Source organism: Papaver somniferum, chromosome 1 (genome assembly GCF_003573695.1).
Source record: "Papaver somniferum cultivar HN1 chromosome 1, ASM357369v1, whole genome shotgun sequence".
Taxonomy (NCBI): Eukaryota; Viridiplantae; Streptophyta; class Magnoliopsida; order Ranunculales; family Papaveraceae; genus Papaver; species Papaver somniferum.
Genome location: NC_039358.1, coordinates 44,312,432 through 44,335,115, shown reverse-complemented (window position 1 = coordinate 44,335,115; position 22,684 = coordinate 44,312,432). Strand labels below are relative to the sequence as shown.

At 34.4% G+C, this 22,684-nt stretch overlaps 1 protein-coding gene across 1 annotated transcript; it reads right to left on the bottom strand.

The window, feature by feature from the left end:
• Positions 1 to 95: 95 nt before the first annotated feature.
• LOC113297698 (aspartate--tRNA ligase 1, cytoplasmic-like) lies at positions 96 to 9,431 on the bottom strand. The gene is made up of 3 exons (XM_026546292.1): positions 9,252 to 9,431; positions 8,542 to 8,898; positions 96 to 212 (listed from the first exon to the last, which is right to left on the bottom strand). Exons 1-3 carry the CDS (start codon positions 9,429 to 9,431, stop codon positions 96 to 98), a joined length of 654 nt encoding a protein of 217 aa, XP_026402077.1.
• Between the last annotated feature and the right edge of the window lie 13,253 nt (positions 9,432 to 22,684).

The window sequence follows — 22,684 nt, the reverse complement described above, 5'->3', positions numbered from 1 at the left end:
ACTTCTGCCCGCCAGGGCCACTTTAAATTAAACTTCCAATGCATCCTCATTAGATATATGCCCCGCATCCTTTAAAGTTTAAAATGTCGAGTGTTTTAAGAAAATCCGCTGGAGTACTTTCTTTCTTTTCCTAGACACTTTGTCGCTTCACCAAGATTTTGTGCAGCTTCTTTAAAATAACTTCTTGCTTCCTCAGATACATTTTCACAATACTGTTGCGCAAATACATTTAATGTTCCAAAAGAATGCTGTATCATTGCCCAGCTAACGGTTGCGCACTTCAAAAGATGAGCATCTTCAAATCCTTTTTCTTTGAAATGATTGGTTGGCATTCTTCGCCTTCTTGCTTATCAAATCCCATTGCTCCTGTCCCCCCCAGCAAGGATAAAAGCATCGCCAAGACATGTATTGTTTCTGAAGTTATTAGTCCATAGAAGAAAGACTTTTTTCGCTTCTGTTGGCTGAATCAAGATCTGAAAATGACTCGAGTTAGAGTCAGATATATGTCTGATTCGATGACTCGCCTGACTCACTGGATTTGTGAGTCAAATCAAATGAGTCAGAACTAACTCGTTTTAACTCAGTTTATTGGAACCTTTTATGGTCGCATACTTGCATATATAGACTCAGACAGTTGTGTTCCCTAACTTTCTGGTTAAATTCTTCTGGAAGTTCAGGTCGTGTACAGGCTTATTTCGAGGCAAGAAAAATCATACTCTTACGCAATATGTGCATAGCCTGGCAGCCAGCTTTATTTTATGTCATACCTGCTACTCATGACTTATCATTAGTCCTCCAGAATATTATAGAAAATTATGGTAAGGAAACCAGAACACCGCTTACACGGTGGGGAGTGCCGACAACAAAAATGAAACACTGCTGATTGCATAACGCGTTATACATTCTTTTTTGTTGGAATTTTATTTTTGGGGCCTATACATCGTTTTAATTGTGCTTAAAGGGATAAACACCTCCGAATTTTTCGTAAAAACTATAAATTTGATATTGTTGTTTGTACTCATTGTGTAGATCTCTTTAAAATCTTTCCAACGAGACACGGGTTTTTAGATATGTTATATTCTAGTTTGCTTGCCAATAATACCCCTGAAAAAATAGGATACATAAAGAGTTACAGTAATTGGACTAAAAGGGAGGGGCATTTTCGTTTTTTTATGAAAATATCTAATATCTATTTTCCCTTCCTCTTCGATCTATTTACGAAAATGTCTAATACTTATCTGCCCTTCCTCAAAGGTTTAATTACAAAAATGTCTAAAGGGGAAAAAAAAATCAGGTATGAGCATTTTCAGTTTTTTAATAGTAACCATTTCCAATCTTTTTATCAAATCTCACATTTTCGCTACGCTTCATTTTACAAAAAAAAAAAAGATCATGAAAGGGACTCCCTCCCTTCAGGCCCTCCGGTCGATCGGTATCGAAAGTCTTTTGTCACAGGTTAATACTGTATGAGTTAGGCTTTTTGGTATCAAAAGTCTTCACTTCTGCTGAAGCAACTCTTAGGCTGTAAAGGACGTCATCTAAGGAATCAAGTGCGTAGAACCTTGTGTTAGATTATTGCTCGGTCGAACTCGCAAGCGTTGCTATCTCAAGCTTGTTGTTAAATTTAGTTGATCAAAACTATATCTTGATTTCTAGTCTACTTGTAACTATGTCTCGGATTAGGATAGAAGTGTGTAGTTGAGCATTAGATTCACGACGTTCACCATTTGTATAAGAAGATCTACTGAAGACTTAGGAGGAACTTCGACGACAAAAGGTACGTGGAGACTAAAACTTGTCTATCACTCAGAAGTATATTCAATTATGTCTACTAATGAGACTAAGTCGTATGGATATATAGACTTTATGTTATACACATTGAAATTTCGAGTCGAGTTTATCTCGTTAATATCATTCTCGAAATATGAGTTTAAAGGTTAGAATGCTTCATCATCTACTTGACAACTTTAGTTATGAACAATTCATTTGTTGGAAACTAAAACTTAAGTCAAGATGATCATGTGAAAATTACCTTCATCATCTTACATGATCTGTCTGAGACAATCATTTGATGTTAACTCGGGATGTTTCGTATTGATCAAATAATCATTTGAAAATTACTTGAATCTAGTAGTATGTAAGATTTCCATTGTCGTTCTTCTAAGGATGTTTCAAATTGATTATCGAGAATTTTAGAACTACTACCAAAGTCTGGATACAACACAGTATGCGTACCCTGTACGTGAACTGTAAAATACTAGTTGGGTCCAGAACTCTTGCTTGCAAACTTTGTTTGCGAACGAGTTTATCTGTATGGGTCTGGAACCGTAGTTTACGAATTGTGTTTGTGAACGACATTACTAGGTAAGGTCCAGAACAGTGGTTCGGGAACTCAGTTTTCGAACTCAGTGGTTAGGTTCTAACATCGGCAGTTACAACTTGTTCACATACTCCGTATGCAAACTAAATTTTCTATACTCATGAATTCAAGTTCATTTGCGAACTCTGTTTGCCTGAATTTTTAATTCCTTTAAGGTATGCGAACTCAGTTTGCAAACTGTGGCATTACGTTCATGAATTGGTTCTTGTATACATACTTTGTACACATACAAACCAAGACGAATATGTTTTCAAATGCTTCACATATATTTCCATGAGATATTGAGCATTTGAACAACTCTATTAAAGGAACATTCATATACATTTGATCATCTATCAGATTGGTTGATTATCAGATTGAGTATATAAGTGTTTGATAAAAATAGCTAAGCTAAAAGTGTTCATATGGCTAACTTTGGTTAACTCTTATTGAGCCAACTCATTATACACGTTTAGGTACGGTTCATCCATATTTGAATATAAGTATATTTCATTTGTGTATATCAAGCTAAACCATCTAACGATGGAGATTGATCGCTTTGTTAATAATCTATCTTAGCTTTGATTGTAAGCAACCCTGATTTGAAAGACTATATAAGGAGAAAATCTAGCAGCTAAGAAACCTAATCCCGACACTTCCGTGTGTCCAAGTTTTCAACTAGAGTCGATTCTCTCTTAACATCAGTTTCCAGTTCTTCTGAAAACCATTACTAGATTTAACGACTTAAAGACTTCACTTGGGATTCGTGAAGCCATGTCCAATTATTTTCTCTGTAGTTGCGTATCCTGATCTTACTATTCTATCGTATTGAGTTTCATCTTTTCTAAGATTATCTCGAGATTTATCTCCGGTATGTAAGATATAAAAAGTAATCACAACAGTTCTTCGTCTCAGACTCTTGTGATTCCGCAATAACTTCTTCTGTTAATCATTTAGGTTATTGTGAGGTGACTAAATATTCTAGGCTTCTCTTTGGGAGACATAAGACCAGATTATTAGTTGTGTTTCCTGTTCACCTTGATCTTTATCTAAAGACGGAAACCAAAAATAGAACAGAATTATCTGTGGGAGACATATTTGTTTATAAGTCTTCGACTTTGGGTTGTAGCAACTCCTAGGCTATAAAGGACGCTAGATAGGGGAATCAAGTGTGCAGAGTCTTGTGAGATTCAAGAGGCGTAAGGAACACGACTGTACCTTAATTAATCGGTGTGATACCTGGTTAGTGATCAACTACATTCCTGTCTGAAGTTAACTTGTAGTAGGCTAGAATCTGTAGAGGCTTAATACAATGTGGTGTTCAAGTTTGGACTAGGACCCGGGGTTTTTCTGAATTTGCGGTTTCCTCGTTAATAAAATTTCTAGTGTTTGTGTTATTTCTTTTTCGTATTATATTTTCTTTATATAATTGAAATATCACATATTGTGCGTTAATTAATCACAATTGATAAATTTGACCTTGTTTGTTGGATATAACTTGATTGACACTCGAATTTTGGTATTTGGTGTCGTTTGAGTTTTTCTCACACCAATCAGGTTCACTGACTCATATCTGTTTGATTACCGATTGTGTTGAGAAAGAGATAAAGCTCTTTGATATCTTTCCTTGATTTAGTTTCATTAGGTTGTTACTCTCGTAATTATATTTTAGTTTAGTCCATACAGATTGTCGAACGAAAAAGTTGGGTGTAGTTGGTGTACACCCGCGTTTTCACCTTGCGTGGTTCAAGAGACGTAAGGAGCGTGACTATAACTGAATCGCTTGAAGAGTGGATTTGGTATCAAGTACATTCCGGTCCGAAGTTTGATAGTAGGATAGTGTCAGTAACGGACTTATACAATGTGGTGTTCAATCTGGACGAGGTTCCGGGGTTTTATGCTATTGTGGTTTTCTCGTTAACAAAATTTCTGGTGTCTTGTGTTTTTCCTTTTCCGCATTATATTGTTTATCTTTATAATTTGATTTACACAGATTTGTACATATTCAATCTAAATATATATGTCCGCTTAATTGTAATCGATTACGAGACTAGTTTCTAGTAGAATTCGTATCTTTAAAGATAGATAACAAGTTTAATCACTTTGCATAATACCGATTGAATTATTTGGATACGACTAGATTGATCTTGGATATTAATTTTTGAGATCGTCCAAGTACTCTGCTTAACAATCAGGTTCACATACCTTGTGTCTATATACATACTGCTATATAGATATATATATATATATTGTCAATGATCATTAAGTTGGTTGATAATTGCTTGATTCTTACATATTTTACTACCCAAATTTACATTTATTTAGTTCTTTATTTTGTACATATTTAATGGTTTTTGTTTAGTTTTCAGTTTTTAAAAAATAAAGCTCGATGGAATATAATGCGGAATTCTACTGGTAAAATGGAGAAAACGAAGTGATTAATAATAGAATGGTCTAAACCCGAAAGGAAGAACATGTAGGATTATCTCATTGGTCCATTTATTTGGATATGGGAGTGTGGAAAACATGTCAAAGCGTGTGGTAAATGTATCAAGGCGTGTGTAGAAGGTGTGGAGCCAATTAATTCACAAATATGGATAATTATGTCGACATCATATTTGGAGATATTTTGTCTATAAAGAATGGAATTAGTAAAGAATAAAATATTTTTCAAATAAAGAAAATAAAGATTCACGTGGTTTGATGATGACATATTATTTGACGGGTGGCGCATTTCTATTAGAGGATTTTATATTATTCATGACACCTGGCGCATACTTATTGGATGATGATGTGGTGATGGAGATGGAAAAGGAAAGTGTTTTTTTTTAAGTGGTGGAAGCATATGGAAAATGGGAGACGTCCAAGAGACGAGAGCAATAATAGATTATGAATTAATTATCTTTTTCTTTTAGTCTTGTTAGTTTTTATCTTTGTAATAATGGATAGCTAAATCTCTCCACCGGGGTTGGAGATGAAGCCAAATATACTATGTAAGAAATTATAGTACTCTTTAAATAAATATTCTTTTGGTTTTTAATTGATTTAATAATTTCTCTTCATCTTAAACTTCGTACTCAAACTGTCTTGAACTATCTTCGGCTAATGATATTTTATAAGCCAAGGAGGTTATACTATTTTGATACGTCATATTTGTTTTAACCGCAATATTTTTTGAGAGGTATCAGTTTGGTCTCGATAGTCTTGAGTTATAATATGAATATTCGTTAAAGGTTGCTTGTGTATTTTACTTAGTTAAGTGGTGGAATCTTAAAACCCAGTTTACTTTTGTTTGGTTATTTATTTTATTAGTTTATTATTGTTTATTCCATTTCACTTTTCACGTAAGCATTATTTAATTTTAAATTGAAAATTGAAAACAATTATTTAGTTCCAGCGGAACAACCCGTGCTTGCATACTATCCAGTCGATAACCGTGCACTTTCGATTTACATTTTTTTATCACATCATTGGTATACAATAGAACCTCTATATAAGAATATCCTTGGGACCATATAAAAATATTCTTATATAGAGGTAATTTTTACAAAGTTTATGTGAAGTCGGGACCAATTTTTTTCCTTATATGGAGTTTATTCCTTTATAAAATATTTTTATATGGAGGTTCTATTATACTTGCAATTGTGTTAAGTTTTGTCTATACAGATTGCCGAACGAAAAAGTTGGGTGCATTTGGTATCCCTGCATTTTTAAAGGGGCAGGAGAGAAAAATATGTTCAAGAGTCTCATTATGCCGAGAACAAAGGGAACAGATGTTGTAAATACTAGTGTGTTGAGATAGCCTAGCAACATTTGGTACCGTATCTTGGATACATTTATAAATGAAAGTCTTAACTCTCATAGATGTTTGTAGATCCTATATTTTGTCCCAGGTTGAGGGGCATGTTTGACTGATGTTCTCTATAGAGTTATAAAGAGAAGTAGTAATGAATTCTCCATTAAGAATTAACTGTCATCTTGGACTATGTTCATAATACACCTAATGTGTATGATGGTTATGAATGATACTGTATCACAATCAAAGATGGATTGTAGAAAAGGAGTATTCCAAGATCCTTGATGGATCAAGTCTTCAACTAAAGTGCTAGAGAAAGTGTTAGAGATACAAGTCATATGTCCTCCCAGATAGGTTTCCTAGGTTGTATCGATATCCTTTTCTAGTTTTAGTTTCAATTTCCTTTTCCTAGTGTATTTAAGAATTATCGAAACCTATATAAAAAGGCTTAGTGTTGTAGGCATTGTACATCCAACATTATGTTTTGATGCTTAAAAAAAATAACTCTTTGAGTTATCAAAATTACTTTAACGAATCCGTTGATTTTCATTGTTTATAGAATTTCTGATCCAACATTAAACTTGAAGTTTCCTTAAAACAAGTTATAAGAGTTTTTGCATCGGTGTTTATGACGAAGCCATTAATATCGGGTAGTTTCCTTAAAACAAGTTATAAGAGTTTTTGCATGCGTGTCTATGACGGAGCCATTAATATCGGGTAATAGGTTGTTTTTTTTTTGAAGCACATTATTTACTTATTTTGTAATCGTTGTTCTCCATATTTAGATAAATCTTGTTGATTGTACCTATACACATTCTTAAGAAGATCAGTGACAATGTGCATGTTGTTGATCTCCCAATTGGTATAAATATCTAGTTCACGTTCATGTGTTATTCTTTATTTTCCTAGCGATAATGTTTTTCTCCTTATGCCAAATTCGAGGTTAAATTTTCTTTGAGAAGGGAGGTCTGAGGAGGCTGATGGAACACATCTAGCTGAGTTTGTTTTTTTAATTGAATTTATATTAAATTGAATTTTCTTTTTCTTCATTCTAATATATATATATAGGTTTCTTAGGTTATATGGATATCCTTTTCAAGTTCTAGTTTCAATTTCCTTTTCATAGCATATTTAAGAATTATCGAAACCTATATAAAAAGGCTTAGTATTGCAGGCATTGTATATCCAACATTATTTTTTGATGCTTTAAAAAATAACTCTTCGATTTATCAAAATTACTTTAACGAATCCATTGATTTTCATTGATTATTGGTTTTCTAATTCAACGTTAAACTTGAAGTTTCCTTTAAACGAGTTATAAGAGTTTCTGCATGGGTGTCTATGACAGAGCCATTAATATCGGGTAATAGGTTGTTTTTTCTTTGAAGCACATTATTTACTTATTTTGTAACCGTTGTTCCCCGTAGTTAGCTAAATCTTGTTGATTGTCCCTCTACACGGTCTTAAGAAGATCAGTGAAAATGTGCATGTCGTTGATCTCCCAACTTGTATGAATATCTAGTTCATCTGTTATTCTTTATTTTCCCAGCGATTATGTTTTTCTTCTTATGCCAAAATCATGGTTGGATTTTGTTTGAGAAGGGAGGTATGAGGATGATGGAACACATCTAGTTGACTTTTTTTTTTACTTTTTTAATTAAATTTATGTTAACTTAATTTATTTTTTTAATTCTAATATATATATAGGTTTCCTAGGTTATATCGATATCCTTTTCTAGTTCTAGTTTCAATTTCCTTTTCCTACCGTATTTAAGAATTATCGAAACTAATATAAAAAGGTTTAGTGTAGGCATTGTATATCCAACATTATTTTTTGATGCTTTAAAAAAAATAACTCTTTGACTTATCAAAAGTACTTTAACGAATCCATTAATATTCATTGTTTATTGAGTTTCTGATCCAACGTTAAACTTCAAGTTTCCTTAAAACGAATTATAAGAGTTTTTGCATGGGTGTCTATGATAGAGCCATTAATATCGGGTAATAGGTTTTTTTTTTAAAGCACATTATTTACTTATTTTGTAATCGTTGTTCTCCATGGTTAGGTAAATCTTATTGATTGTACCTCTACACGTTCTTAAGAAAATCAGTAACAATATGCATGTCATTGATCTCCCAACTGGTACGAATATCTAGTTCAAGTTCACATGTTTATTCTTCATTTTCCTAGCGATAATATTTTTCTCGTTATGCCAAACTCGGGGTTGAATTTTCTTTGAGAAGGGTGGCTTAGGCTGATGGAACATATCTAGCTGAGTTTTTTTTTTTTTTTTTACTTTTTTAATCGAACTTATATTAACTTATTATTTATTTTTCTCAAACTATCAAATATTGCAACAAGTAGACCGCCCACGACATTCATCACCTTCATATGAATACCGTTAAATATGTATAAAGGGGCGCCAACGGTATAGTTGATTCTCAAAAGAGGTGTTAACTCACAATGATTCTCTTTTATCTCCATTTCCACATCCAGGCCAACAAGTTCATTCAAATGTCCGGGTGGGAAGGAGTCCCTGAGAACAGAGCCAATTTCAAAGACACGCTGAAAATCATCACAAATTTTCAGATGCCTTCGAAAATGTGGTGATTGAGTAAGGAAAGTAGGGAGGTCTTTATCATCAAATCTGAAGAGAGATGCGGCAGCTTCACCCGAGCTTTCTAACAGTTTTGGATTATGCATTTCAAGAAATCCTTTAGAGGATAAATATTTCCTGGATACCTGCAGAAGCAAGGATGCTCAAACAACTACATTTCACTTGAGGAACAAATCAGGGCACAAGCTAATGAAAGCACTTTTGGTACATGACCTTGTTTGTTAAAGATCAAACAACAAACTATTAATTACTAGGCAAGAGCTATATGATAGTTAATTGTCATTGACATTGAGGAAGTGTAATCACTTTTTCCACATGATAATGGATGTGATAAATTTGTTTCAACACGATAGTGATATCATGAATGTATTTGACTTGTAGTTCAACCTGCAGGAAGAATTGAAGATCAATTCTCCCAAATTCCGCAAAATCAAACGACACTTACCCAATTGTATTAAGATCAGTACAATGACAATACCTGCTGGGTTATCCTGTGGATTGGTGTATCAGGAAGTGATACAATCCCTTGGATGTTTACATGAGATTCTTTACTCAAACTAGTTGCAAACTTCACCGTTTTTCGACTAATAAGATTCTCCTCGACATTAATAACACACTGAATAGTTGAAAGATTCTCTCTCACAATTAAGATTCCCATATTTCGACCAACAATATCGATTTTTTAGATTTGGCCACGAATGATAACTGTTTTACCCTTCAAACTTCCATTCACCAATCCAATTTCAGTCTATTTTTGCACACTAACAGCTTTTGATTATAAATCTTGAACCTCTTCCCCATGATTTTCAGATGAGGTATCAGCCACAGCCGCTGAAGCTTTGTTCTGACATTTTCTAACTGCTAGCTTTGCAGCTTTTCTGATCAAAGTAACCCTCTTAAATTTTGATATGTAGATCAAATTCAAGATGGATATCGTTGATATTAGACAAATAATAGAATCAAATCAACGATAAAATAAAACAATCAAGAAGAAACAAATATACATACCAAAACAGTTATGGAGATGATGTTTAACGTGGTTCGGTCAACTCGACCTACGTCCGCAAGCAACCCCGTAGGGTGAATAATAGTGTTGATCATCAGAACATTCTGAGATGATTAAAAATTACATTGAGACTCTCTATTTATAGAGTATGAATAATTAATATAGGATATTATATTATTCTCTGTAATATATATCATAACTAGAATATGAATACTAGGAAATTAGCTAGATATTTGACTTGTCTAGAAAACTATCTAAATTGCACAAGATCTTTTTGTCCTTGGAAACTTTACTAATCTTCGTCGATCTTCTGTGTTGTTTGATCTCCGTCGATCTTCTAATAACTTGAGTCTTGATCAGTTCATCTTGACTTTGACTTCGATTTGAGTTTGATATGGTCTTCACTTCCCGTGCCAAGTATAGCACAGTCACTTGACTTAATCTTCACTTCACGTGCCTGACTACACGATTACTTGATTTAGTCTTCACTTCACCATACGATTGCCTCGGTCAACTTTAGTTAATTTAAAGATGAAAAATATTTTGAATTGTTTTTCGAAAATAAAAAAAATATTATCAAGATAACCCAAAAACAAGAGATTTCTGTCCTTAAATTTATAAAGATGTTTTTATTCCATAAAAAATACGTTATGGTGTGTAGTATAATCCTATAAATATACCATCAATATGGAATTATTTTTAGTTACGGTTTGCAGTAATCATAAAAGTATACCATGAATATGGAAATACTTGTAGTAAAAGAAAAATATTTTCGCACAATATCCGGGCAAAAAAATTCGGGAAAGAAATACTATTGGATATATTATAATGAATCTTTGGGATCTTTGGAAAGTAAATCAATTTCCAAAATAGGATATACAAAAATTAAAATATTTTCGAAATTGATAGTGAGATAATAAATGATAACAGTGATCTTTGATATTGAAGATAATAATCTTCCAAGAACACATGTGATAACATTAATGAAGTTTTCATTAAGTTGATGATCATACTCAAACAAACCAGGAATAATTTGGTTTGGACGATAAAAAAAAACATAACAAAGTCAGCTGACAAGAACTTTGTTACATATATTTGATCAAAAAACATTGATGTTCAATTCAAATGGAATTATTTTTGAACATTAATAAAATGCAGAAGTGATTGGATCGAGAGCATCACTGCACTGATACCATCTTAAATTTTGATATGTAGATCAAATTCAAGATGGATTTAATTGATATTAGACAAATAGTAAAATCAAACCAATGATAAAATAAAACAATTAAGAAGAAACAAATCTACGTACCAAAACATTTATAGAGACGATGTTTAACGTGGTTCGGTCAACTCGACCTATGTCCACAAGCAACCCCGTAGGGTGAATAATAATATTGATCATCAGAATATTATGAGATGATTGACAATTGCATTGAGATCTCTATTTATAGAATATTTATAGAGTATGAATAATTAATATAGGATATTATATTATTCTCTGTAATATTTATCCTAATTAACTAGAATATGAACACTAGGAGATTAGCTAGATATTTGACTTGTTTAGAAAACTACCTAAATTACACAAGATCTTTTTATTCTTGGAAACTTAACTGATCTTCGTCGATCTTCTGTGTTGTTTGATCTCCGCCGATCTTCTGATAACTTGAGTTTTAATCACTTCATCTTGAGTTTGACTTCAGTTTGAGTTTGATATGGTCTTCACTTCACGTGCCTGAATACATGATTACTTGGTTTAATCTTCACTTCACCATACGGTTGCCTCAGTCCTTTTCTGCAAACCCCACCTTCTTCCTCTGCAACATTAGAGTTGTTATCCGTCGGTAATCTTTCAATTACCAATTCATCCCATTTTTGACCACTAACATCATCTTATGATACCATTTCACCCCATGATTTTCAGTTAAGGATTCCGCTTATACTGAAGAAGCATTGAGAGGTGCTGAAAAATTTGTGTTGCTAGTTGAAGCGCCTACAAATTAGTATGTCAAAATGTTAATGATATTTACAACGATTTTCCAAAATCCACTACAAGAAAATATACCTATTGCTACATTATATATTGTTACACCTTGAGTATATATGTTGCAGAAAAAGAAAAAATTTAGTCGCAGTGGTTCTCAAGTGCAGCTAAAACCTATAATTTATTGTTGCAAAATGAAACCTTTGTCATACAACTGTAGCAACAATATGAAAAGAGTGTGACAAAAAAGTATGATCTCTTTCTGCAGTAATAGATAGCGGGTGCGGCAAAAAACTTTTTGCTAGATAAGTTATCGCGATATATCGGTTTATGCCATAACCATTGGCTACTACAATAGGTTAAGTTTCTTGTAGTGACCGGCAAAACTACATAACAATGGTAGGTACAGACGATCAAACCTATTAACAGAAATCTATGTAATGATATTTACAACGATTTTCCAAAACCGACAAAAATTACTACACAACAATGCTAGGTACAGAAGATCAAACCTATAAATTAATCGAAATCTACACAACCCGCAGTGGATAAAATGTAAATTGAATTAAGCATATCAAAAATTGATGGAAAATCAGTACACAATTACCTTTTGTTCTACTTCTTAAGATATTATGCCATCTATCCTTAATATCTACGTTACATCTATTTTTAGCGCCTCTTTGAAATCATCGTCTTTGAGAATCAACTTTCATTTTCCTTCTGATAGGTGTGATAAACACCTTAATATTTATCTATTGCTTATGCTTTCTTTGCGAGTTTTCTTGTAAATTATATATCTTATGTTTACTTTTGAGTTAGTAGGTGTTTTGGAGTCATTGTAGCAAAAAGAAGTGGAACTCGCTCAAGTCCAGATTTCTTCTCATTATCTTGAAGAGAACGAAAAGACGAAGCCAGTGGCGAAAGAATGAAGTCATTCCGACTTTGTATGTGAAAGTTATGAGCAAAATCACTGGTTAAGCTTGTCAGTTCTAGGGAACTGACAGTACAAGATCATTTTGGTGGCCCATATCCATCATCCGGGGTGTCTAAATACCTGCCGTACCTGCAACCTTATCAACCAGGACGAGAAGAAGAAAGTCATTTTCTTCTGCAATTTCAGTCTGTTGCTTCCGAGAGAGAAGAGGGAAGTAGGGCTGGATTTTAACCTGAATCCCGAGAGACGAAAGCAGATTTACGTAGAGATATTGAAGCCGGAAGAACGTTGGATGGAAGAAATCTGGTGATTGAGCTGCAACAGATGAAGAAAATATGAACAAGATTGAGCAGGATTGAGATTCGATCTCAGATGCAGAATTAGGGCGAGTATTCAAATGGGTTTGTGTTGATTTCGAAGGAATCTGATAATGGCATTAGATGTAGATGATATGGGGTTTGAATGGCTGTTGCTTTTGATCAGAATTGGAGACAGAAATGGGTTTACCTCTGAAGCTGGTGGTAGTGAATCTACTGCTGGGAAATTAGGGTTTGAGTTGATGTGGGATTTGATTGAATCGAAATGGAAGAAGCAGTTGGTGGTATTTATTGCTCGAATAAGAAAATTGAGCAAGGGAATGATTTTGTACAGTATTGGTGGTATGTCTCTTGAGCAGCTGAAGCTGAGTTGTTATTGAACTCAATTGCAGGTGGTCTTTTCTTTGGTGTTGAGTGTGATTCTGGAAGCAACATGAGCTCAAAACTGAAGAACAAAATGATAGGACATAATGCAAGGTGGTTGTGTGTTGCTGCCATGGCTCTGAATGACAAGATGCAGTTTCTGGTAAGACTGAAACTAGGGGTTGAACTGGTGGTGATTCTGAGCAACTACAAAGAAGGTGAATGGAATTGGTAGGAGGCCTTTGAACTGGTTGAAGCTGCAATTTAAGTGTTGGTCTGTGTATGAATGGAACTGCGAGTAATTATGCATTGCAAGTGTGATGCTGTTGTAGAATGGCTTAATAGAGAAGAGAAGAAGTGATTATGGTGCTGAGATAATGGAGCTGAGGTTCTGGCCTGAGCTTGTGTAGGTTGCAGCTAGTGATGCAGTTGAAGGAAGGGATTGAGCTGAGCAGGGAAGAACTTATGGAGTTGCTGTGATGGACTTGCGATGCAACATCTAGGTCATTATGTTCTCAGGCAGAGATTAGATCGAGATGGAAGAAATGTTAATGGGTTGTTTGTGCTGCAGACTTGAGCAGAGATAACTATGAAGATGAACCGATGAGTTGGTATTTGAACTGTTGGATGAATTGAGATGGTGGTGCTGATGATTTATGATGGGAACTCGGAATGAGAAGATGAATGAGTTGAGCCGCAAAATGAGTTGGCTGTGTTGGGTTTCTGAGTTTGCAGCCGCTGTGTTGGTAGGATATGTAGCTGTTGCAGACAACAAGAAGAGGTGCAAACTGAAGTTGCAGGAAACTGGTGGTTGTGTTGTTATGGAATGGATTGAGTAATATGGCTGAAGCAGACGGAGTTGTATTGCTCAGATGATGCTATTGAATTGGTGGTGCTGTTATAGCGATGGTGCTGTAAAATTCGAGAGACTGACAAGGAAAGTGCAGTGATGGTGGATGCCTGGGATCGATTGCTGTTGTATTACAGTGAGGACTTAACTGCAACAGACTGAAATTGAGTTGTGTTGTAGAGTGGTTAGTGCATTGCTAGTGATGCAGATGCTGCTCAAAGTTGTGTTGGTGTTGCGAGCAGGGAATGGTGTTGTTTTCGAGTGTATGGATGTTTGGCTGTGAAATGGCATTGCAGGGGTTGAGAATGTGTCGTGCAGATGGTGTTGGTGATGGAACTAAAGGTTCAAAAGGTACTGTGCACTTATGCTGGTGTTCGTTGTTACAGATGAACTGCAGCTGCAGAATTGGTTAATGGTGCAACTGTGATGGCAAAGATGATAAAGCAATGAAGTAAATAGGATGAGGTGCTGGTAATGAAGCTGCAAACTGGTGGAATTAGGAGTTAGAGCTGCATAAATTGATGCGCAGGAAGTGAATGAATTGCGGGGGAGATGGCCGGCATTTGGAGGAACAGATTGAACAAGAGAATAGGATGTCAGTTTCTCTGGAACTGACAGACAAAAGCCAAATATTTAATGGGCTTATGATTTGTTTGAGGCCTGAATGATAAATGAACATGAATTTGGGCTGGCTTTCCACTAGCTGATGAGGGCCATGCGGTTATTGGACTCAACTTCACGGCCAGACTTGGCTAGTTCTGGCAACAGATTGGCAGGGGATGCATTTCACTACTGGGACGCCGAAGAGTTTTTGGCATTCGATCTTATCTTCTCTTCTATTTTTTTGTATAGGGTTTAGAAACATGATAGGTTTTCTTTTCCTTCTTGTTATGAACTCCACTCACATATTTAGATAATTCTCTTTTGGTTAAGGAATTAGTTGGAGTTCCAACCATGATATTTATGCAATGAATTAGTTTTGTCTCCATATTTTGTTGCTTATGATTCACTATTAATATTGTTATATGATTTGAATGCATGTTTAGTCGAGTCGCGAATCGGTTGAATTAGTTTTCATCTCTATTGCTAGATTAGGGTTATTATACGCAAAAGTGATAATTCCTGATTGCAAGTAGCATAATTGTGAGTATTGCTTGTACCGATACATCCTCGTAGTCACAAGTGGATCATAACCTTTGTTAAAACGGATTAGTGCTTTTACACGTTCGTTTGCATTGATTAGTCTTATTTCATAGAACTTAGTGCTCTTAGGGAGTTAAACTTAATTTCTTTTACACTTTAGGTTGCTTTCTAGGTAGAATTCACATTCGCATCTTTTAATGTGTTTGTTGATGACAAGAGGAAATTAGCGGGATATTCTTGCGATCAAGGTATCCTATGACTTTTAATAAATTGAGATTATATATCAATTCTAGTTATTATTGAAAAGCATGTTTGTGAATGAAAACGATATCCTTGACCAATCCTTTCACCTATTTGAATTGTGTGCTTTATTTCTTTGTTTTGCTTTTATTTTATTTAGTATATAAAAATCAGAAAACCCCCCAATTGTTATTATAGGAAACCGAAACATATTGACAACCCAAGACCTATCTGTGGGAACGATCCTTTCTTACTCTTACTATATTATATATTTTGAGTTGTGAGAAAGTGTAATTTATTTTTGACGCATACGACAACGATCACCTTCGTCCTGTTTTGCTACTCCATCAGTTAAAGCTGCATCTTATTCTTCAGGAGTGAACTTCACTTTCATCATCTTCTTCCCAAGAACTTGATCTTTACCTCCTACTATCGTAGCTTGTACGGTACTTGGATGCTTTTTCTTCTTCGCCATTAAGGGTTTTCAAAATTTGTATTGTAAGAAAGAATAAGATGGAAGTTTATTAAATGTGTCTTAATGACAACATAGAGCGCATGACACTCCTTATATATAGAGGAATGAGAAGATATAGTGTGGAAGATAAGTCACAGAATAACCACACCTGACTAACAGTAAAAGCAATGCATATGCCTGAAATTATATAAAGGACTTACTTAAAAATCAAGGTCATGCTCATTAGGCCTATAAACTTCAGGAAACACATTTTAGTTTAGTTAAAAACTCATTTTAGTTTAGTTAAAAACTGTCACCGACTATAATATAGAGAGGTACAATATAATTAAAAGTCACTTCGGGCCTAAAATAAAATGAGACACCTAAATGTAAACTCGATCACCAACGATAGTTTATGAGATTGGAAACCGTAACAAGTGAGTTTCCAATACGATTGACATTTGCTTGCATTTATGGGATGATTATCGAAAGAGAAGAAGACGGATATGCCATTTAGAGGGAAACCATGCACATATATGCATTGCCAAAAGTAGTAATTAAGAAAGTTAATTGTGGATACATCTGAAAACAAAAATTCCAAAATCTGATACGAAACAACTGTAACTACCATTTTCTTCTAGCAACACAACCAAATGAATAAAATGACGAAGCAACAAGTAAATAGATGATTCATGTAGTAAATCAATGAGTAATTAATGGTTGGGCGCATGAATTAAATGAAATGAAAACACAAGCAATTACGTGGTGCCTACATTAACGGATAGTGAAAGTGTAACTGCAAAATATACATCGTACACGAGGCAAGATCTCAAGTGGGAAGCAATTTTTATCTAACGCAAAGCATTGAAACAATCCTAATCTTACTTTACCAGATCTTGAGACAATACTGTACGAACAACTAGGACACGTATACGACGTGGCGATGTGACCATTCAGCTGAAAAGAGTTGTTATACTGGTGCAGCTCAGCCCACTAAGCATTTAATGCGTTCAACTAGCTTCACCTATCCATATCATCCACGTGGAGAGCTCCAGGCATATAACGTGACACTAAACAAGACCATAAAGCTATATAAGACGATACCGATACCCGATCTTGGAGATCGTTAAAGCGAAGAGAGGGCTGCTTTCAAAGTTCTATAAATAGGCATTTTGGAGTTTATAGAAGGCGTTGGACTTTTGAGGAGTGAAAAGATAGGAATAAAATGAGGAGCATTGTATACTTAGCGTTCTCTTTCATTTACATTTATACAAAATGCATTGTAACCTTAACATCAATAGTAATATCTCGAAAGGGGAACTTAGGCGCAGGTCCAAAAAAGAAAAAAATCTTACCGCCAGGCCCACAATTAATTTCTGACACAGTCGCACTCATAATTATTTAAAAATATTTAAAACGTACTGAAAGACTCTATTACCCTTCATCGTTTTTGGGCATAATTTTTTTTCTTCTCCGCCGGTTTCTTTCTCTATTCCTCCATTAATCTCTGTAACGGATCTGCAAAGATTTTTTCTCCATCATTTAAAGAAATAAATCATTTAAAATCGATGATTCAAAGAAGTAAATCATTTTTGACTAAACCCTAGAATACATTTCAACAAAAATGGATGAAACAGACGAAGAAGAAAAAATCAAGTAGAAGAAACAGAAAAAAAATCAATTTCAACAAAAATGGATGAAAAATCAATTTCATACTCTAAAAAACCAACCTAGAAACTACTTACAGTTTACAAATTCTAAAAACAACATTTCGAAAAAAAATGAACGAAACACAAACAAAATCAACATTTTATTTTACTTTGATACTTTCACTTTCAGTTAAAGAAAAATAAATGTGCATAACCAGTTATGCAGTACAAAAATAAATGTGGATAACAAGTTATGCAGTACAAAACAAAAGTGCATAACTAGTTATGCAGTACAAAGAAAATGTGCATAACCAGTTATGCAGATGCATAACAAGTTATGCAGTACAAAAAAAAGTGCATAACCAGTTATGCAGATGCATAAGACATTATGCAGTATAGAACAATGTGCATGACTAGTTATGCAGATGCATCAAAGGTTATGCTTATCATAAATCACTGCAGATGCAAAAAAAATATGCATAACTAGTTATGCAGTACAAAGAAAATGTGCATAACAAGTTATGCAGTACAAAAAAAATGTGCATAACCAGTTATGCAGTACAGAAAAAATGTGCATAACTAGTTATGCAGTACAAAGAAAATGTGCATAACCAGTTATGCAGATGCATAATTTGTTATGTGGCACAAAAAAAAAGTGCATAACCAGTTATGCAGATGCATAAGACATTATGCAGTACAGAACAATGTGCATAACTAGTTATGCAGATGCATCAAAGGTTATGCTTATCATAAATCACTGCAGATGCAAAGAAAATGTGCATAACTAGTTATGCAGTACAAAGAAAATGTGCATAACCAGTTATGCAGATGCATAACTTGTTATGCATAACTTGTTATGTAGCACAAGTAAAATAAATGTGCATAACCAGTTATGCAGATGCATAAGACATTGTGCAGTACAAAACAATGTGCATCAAAGGTTATGCTTATCATAAATCACTGCAGATGCAAAAAAAAATATGCATAACTAGTTATGCAGTACAAAGAAATGTGCATAACAAGTTATGCAGTACAAAAAAACTATGCATAACATCTTATGCATGTGCAATCAAAGACAACACAATGAACTAGATCAGTAGGATACACTCGTGAATGGAGAAATCATGTTTTATACTAGAAAAATGCTATTGATGATTCACATAATTAAACTCTCTGGACATTTATCAAAACACTACAAGAGCAGAGAATGGTGAAATCTTACCTTTTGCTGTAAGATACCGAATATGAGGGGGACGAAGATTATCAAACAAAACACCATTAATCTTATCATTCTGTTTTTATGGAAATGAGGAAAGTTGGATTAACAAAGAGAAGAAATTCCAAATATGAAACAGAAACCCTAGTTTTATTGAGAAGATTATTCAGAAAAGGATTTGGGAAAAGATTTGACAAAGAGAAAAATCCAAATGTTAAAAACGAAGAATCGGAGTTCACCATTGTTTTCTTTTCGCTTCTCTCTGTTCGTCGCTCGAAGAAAAGGGTAGTTTTGCCTTTTAAAAATTGAGAAGCAGAATTTCATAAATTATGGGTCTGCTACGAATTTTTGACGGGAAAATGGGTGCAGGCCTGAACTTTTCAGTCCGTGGGTTTGACAGTGGAAAAATCTGGGAGAATGGGTCTCCCTGTAGTTTTCACATCTCGAAATCACCACTCATTGAACTCATTAACTACATAAAATATCTCGTGTCATTTACATTAATTATCAGCACTTAATGTTATCAGCACTTTATATTATCAGTATAATATGTATTTTAAAGCATTTACACCTATTTATCTTGTATAACTTTTATTACTTATGCGTATTGTGAACCTTGCTAGATCACTAATTTGGTTTTCAGCGGTTACAGTTTGGTGCTAAAAATAGGGAAGTTTTTTTGGTAAGAAATTTATCTTCCCTTCAAAACCTCTCAAAAAACAACAACATATTAATTTTCGCCTTTCCTGGCAAATTTATATATTTTTTTATTTTTGATGATAGAAATACCATATTTAAAAAGTTGAGAAGGTGTAAGTATTGTTTAAGAGAAATCATGAACACCTTCTAATTATGTAGGCAAATCCATAAGGGAAGTGAACAGCTTGAGCTTAATTAATCAATCAAATGGATTCTACAAAATTGAACACTGAGCACATAAATATATTCTGAAAAAAGTTTTCATATTTTTCTTTTTTGTGTTTATTTTTCTATAATTTCCAACCATTTGGGGGTATTGCTTTTCCCTGCCTTTTCTTCATCCAATATCTTCTATCTTCCTTCCTCCCCAAATCGAAGACAGATACAAATTTTCTCATCACTTATTTCTATCCCAAAATTTTGCCAATCTTCTTTCGAGAATCGAAAGATACAAAAATAGGTAAAAATCCCCTCCAATTGAATTTCCCCAATCTATTTTCTCTTCATTTCGGAAGGAAGCATCAAACCGAATCTCCCAAATCCTCAATTTCTCTTAATTTCAGAAGAGGAAATTCACCTATTTTTGGTTGTCTTCGTGTTTAGTTTTAAGTGGAAATCACATCAACTCGAATGTTTTATTTAGCTTTAGTTGTTGTAAACTCTGTGTGTAGAGTTTGGTTGTAATACTTTTATTTGAGCCTTCAAGTTTGTATATACTTCGCTTTGGTATAAGCAAGTTGTTTTGTTAATGATATTTTAGCTTTCAAAAATAATCAGTGGATCAATCATGTAATGGTACATGGTATCGCTATGTGAGAGAAGTAATGAATGAAGAAGTTTTCATTTATAAAGTCTTGCATCTTTATTTACGATGTAAAACCAGTTCATGGGGAAGTGTTGCAGTAGCATACTAGCCTAATGTATGCAATAGTGAGACAAGGTAAAAGAAAATATGAAAATCATAGGATGGGGGTCCTAGTTAATGAGTTAATAATATTGTTATTTGGGATTACAATAATACACGACGGAAGATGTGCAGCGACAGTGCAAACAATATAGTAAGAAAGAAATCATTCCATCACCAAACTTGAGTTGGGTAGAACTCATGGCCTAGAGAAAGGCATATTTTTTTCTAGGCAATGTAGCAATGCAGTTCAAAGGAAGTTGGAGACATATTGGATTTGAAGGAGAGTCGTGTATGGACAGCTAAAGGTTAGATATATTAGTCCAAAGATAATTGGTCACACTTGCATAGATGAACTATGCGACTCAATAGTTTTGCTTCAGCGCGTTAGGCAAAGAAAGCTCGCATGTTTCTGTTCGGGTATGAAAGATGATCTAAATATATAGAGTTTATACTTAGTGGCAACATTTAGATAAATGAGTTCTTGAGTGGTTATTGCATGAATAAACACGTGAGGCATGAAGTGTAGGATTCATGTATCTTCTGTAAAGAGAACAACTATGCACTTTATGACGTGCTTAAAGGAGGGCAAGGAAGACAACATTCTAAGGCATGTGCCAGCAGAGTTGATTGAAATTGAAGGCCAATTCCATTAAAAGTACTTGTCATGTTGAGTTATATACAAAATGCAAAGTCGAGAGGTAAAAGACTATGGCAATGATCGTTGTGATCAGTTTGGGAAGAATCATTCTGTGCGCACACTTAGGTATGCAAATGATTCAAACGAAATTCACGCCTAGTTCAAATGAATCGTCTAAGAAGAATTTCAAGTTTGTGTTTGGATATGAAAGGATGTCGAGCATGCTTTTGGAGTGCTTCAATCTAAATTCCGAATTGTTGGATCACCGTGTAAGTATTGGTATGAATCTGACTTAAACCTAATTATGAAAAATGTTGTCTTATTTTACACAACATGATCATTGAGCATGAACGTCGGGATACTGATTGGAGCAGAGTTGTTCCTGTTCCGATTCCAGAACCCAACTCTGAAAAAAATAGAAATGCACCTACAACTAGGAACAGATCTTGTCAAGCACATTGCTGCGCTCCGGGTAGAGGAGGCCAAATAGGGGACTTGTCTAGTTTGGAGGGTTCAGATATGGAATACGTGGTACTTCTTTCATCAGAGGGAGATTATGATGATACGGATTTAGAAGAAGAAAATTTTCCCAGTGAAAACGAGGATGGTGCATTTGATTATTATGGACATTACAATGACCAAATCCCAGATGACTTTGAACATGCAGATGAACATGTTTATAGAAACAGACATGTAGGAAACGAATGTGAAGGTAATGGAGATGATGATGATGGTGATGGTGATGGTGATGGGTGATGATGATGATGGTGATGATGATGACGACGAGGATTGTTAGTTCATGGATCGAAGTTTATCAACAAAATGAAGGAGGAGTTAACACAGACGTTTGGGAGCAGTTGCTCCAAAGGTTTACTATAAATACCTGGAATCCAAATGAAAGATCATGTAGTTACCTAAAAACAAGATTAAATATTATAGCTTCTAAAGTGAAAAAATACGTAACGATTCATAAAACGTTATACTTATTTAGGGCTCCAGTATCATCCGAGATAGTAATCCATTAAACTATTTATACCTAAGTATGTGTAATTATTAATATTGAATTATTGAATTGGTTTTGTTTGGTTGTAGAAGGTGGACGCTTTGACTAGTTATTCAAAAAAGCACCACAAGGCTTTCCGCTTTTATGACTGCTACTTGATGTTGAAAAACAACATCTCTGATGAGTATGACCCAGAAAGTGCAAAAGATTCATCCTCTGAAGATTCAGATGAAGAGTAAACAACTTAACGGATGAAATGTTTTGTGGGTATATCTCCATGTAAACCCTCACGAGACATAACTCGTCCAATAGGGTCGCCTATTGGTTTAAATGCTTGTTGTACGTGGTTACTTATTGTAAAAGCACAGTACATCATTTCATCAAATTTAAACTCTTTAAAATAAGAACAACAATGCTTTATGAAGAACATCACATCAATTCATATTCAAACTCTTGATTAAACTTAAACATAACAATACCTATTCATCCCATTCCACCGTCTGACATTC

Excerpts from the sequence above, each read along its gene's own strand:
- LOC113297698 (XM_026546292.1), bottom strand. The coding sequence starts at position 9,431 with ATGGGAATCTTAATTGTGAGAGAGAATCTTTCAACTATTCAGTGTGTT. Across the intron at positions 8,899-9,251 it reads TCCACAGGATAACCCAGCAG|GTATCCAGGAAATATTTATC; the intron begins GTATTGTCATTG and ends TTGCTTCTGCAG. Across the intron at positions 213-8,541 it reads TTAACGGTATTCATATGAAG|TATTGTGAAAATGTATCTGA; the intron begins GTGATGAATGTC and ends TTTGCGCAACAG.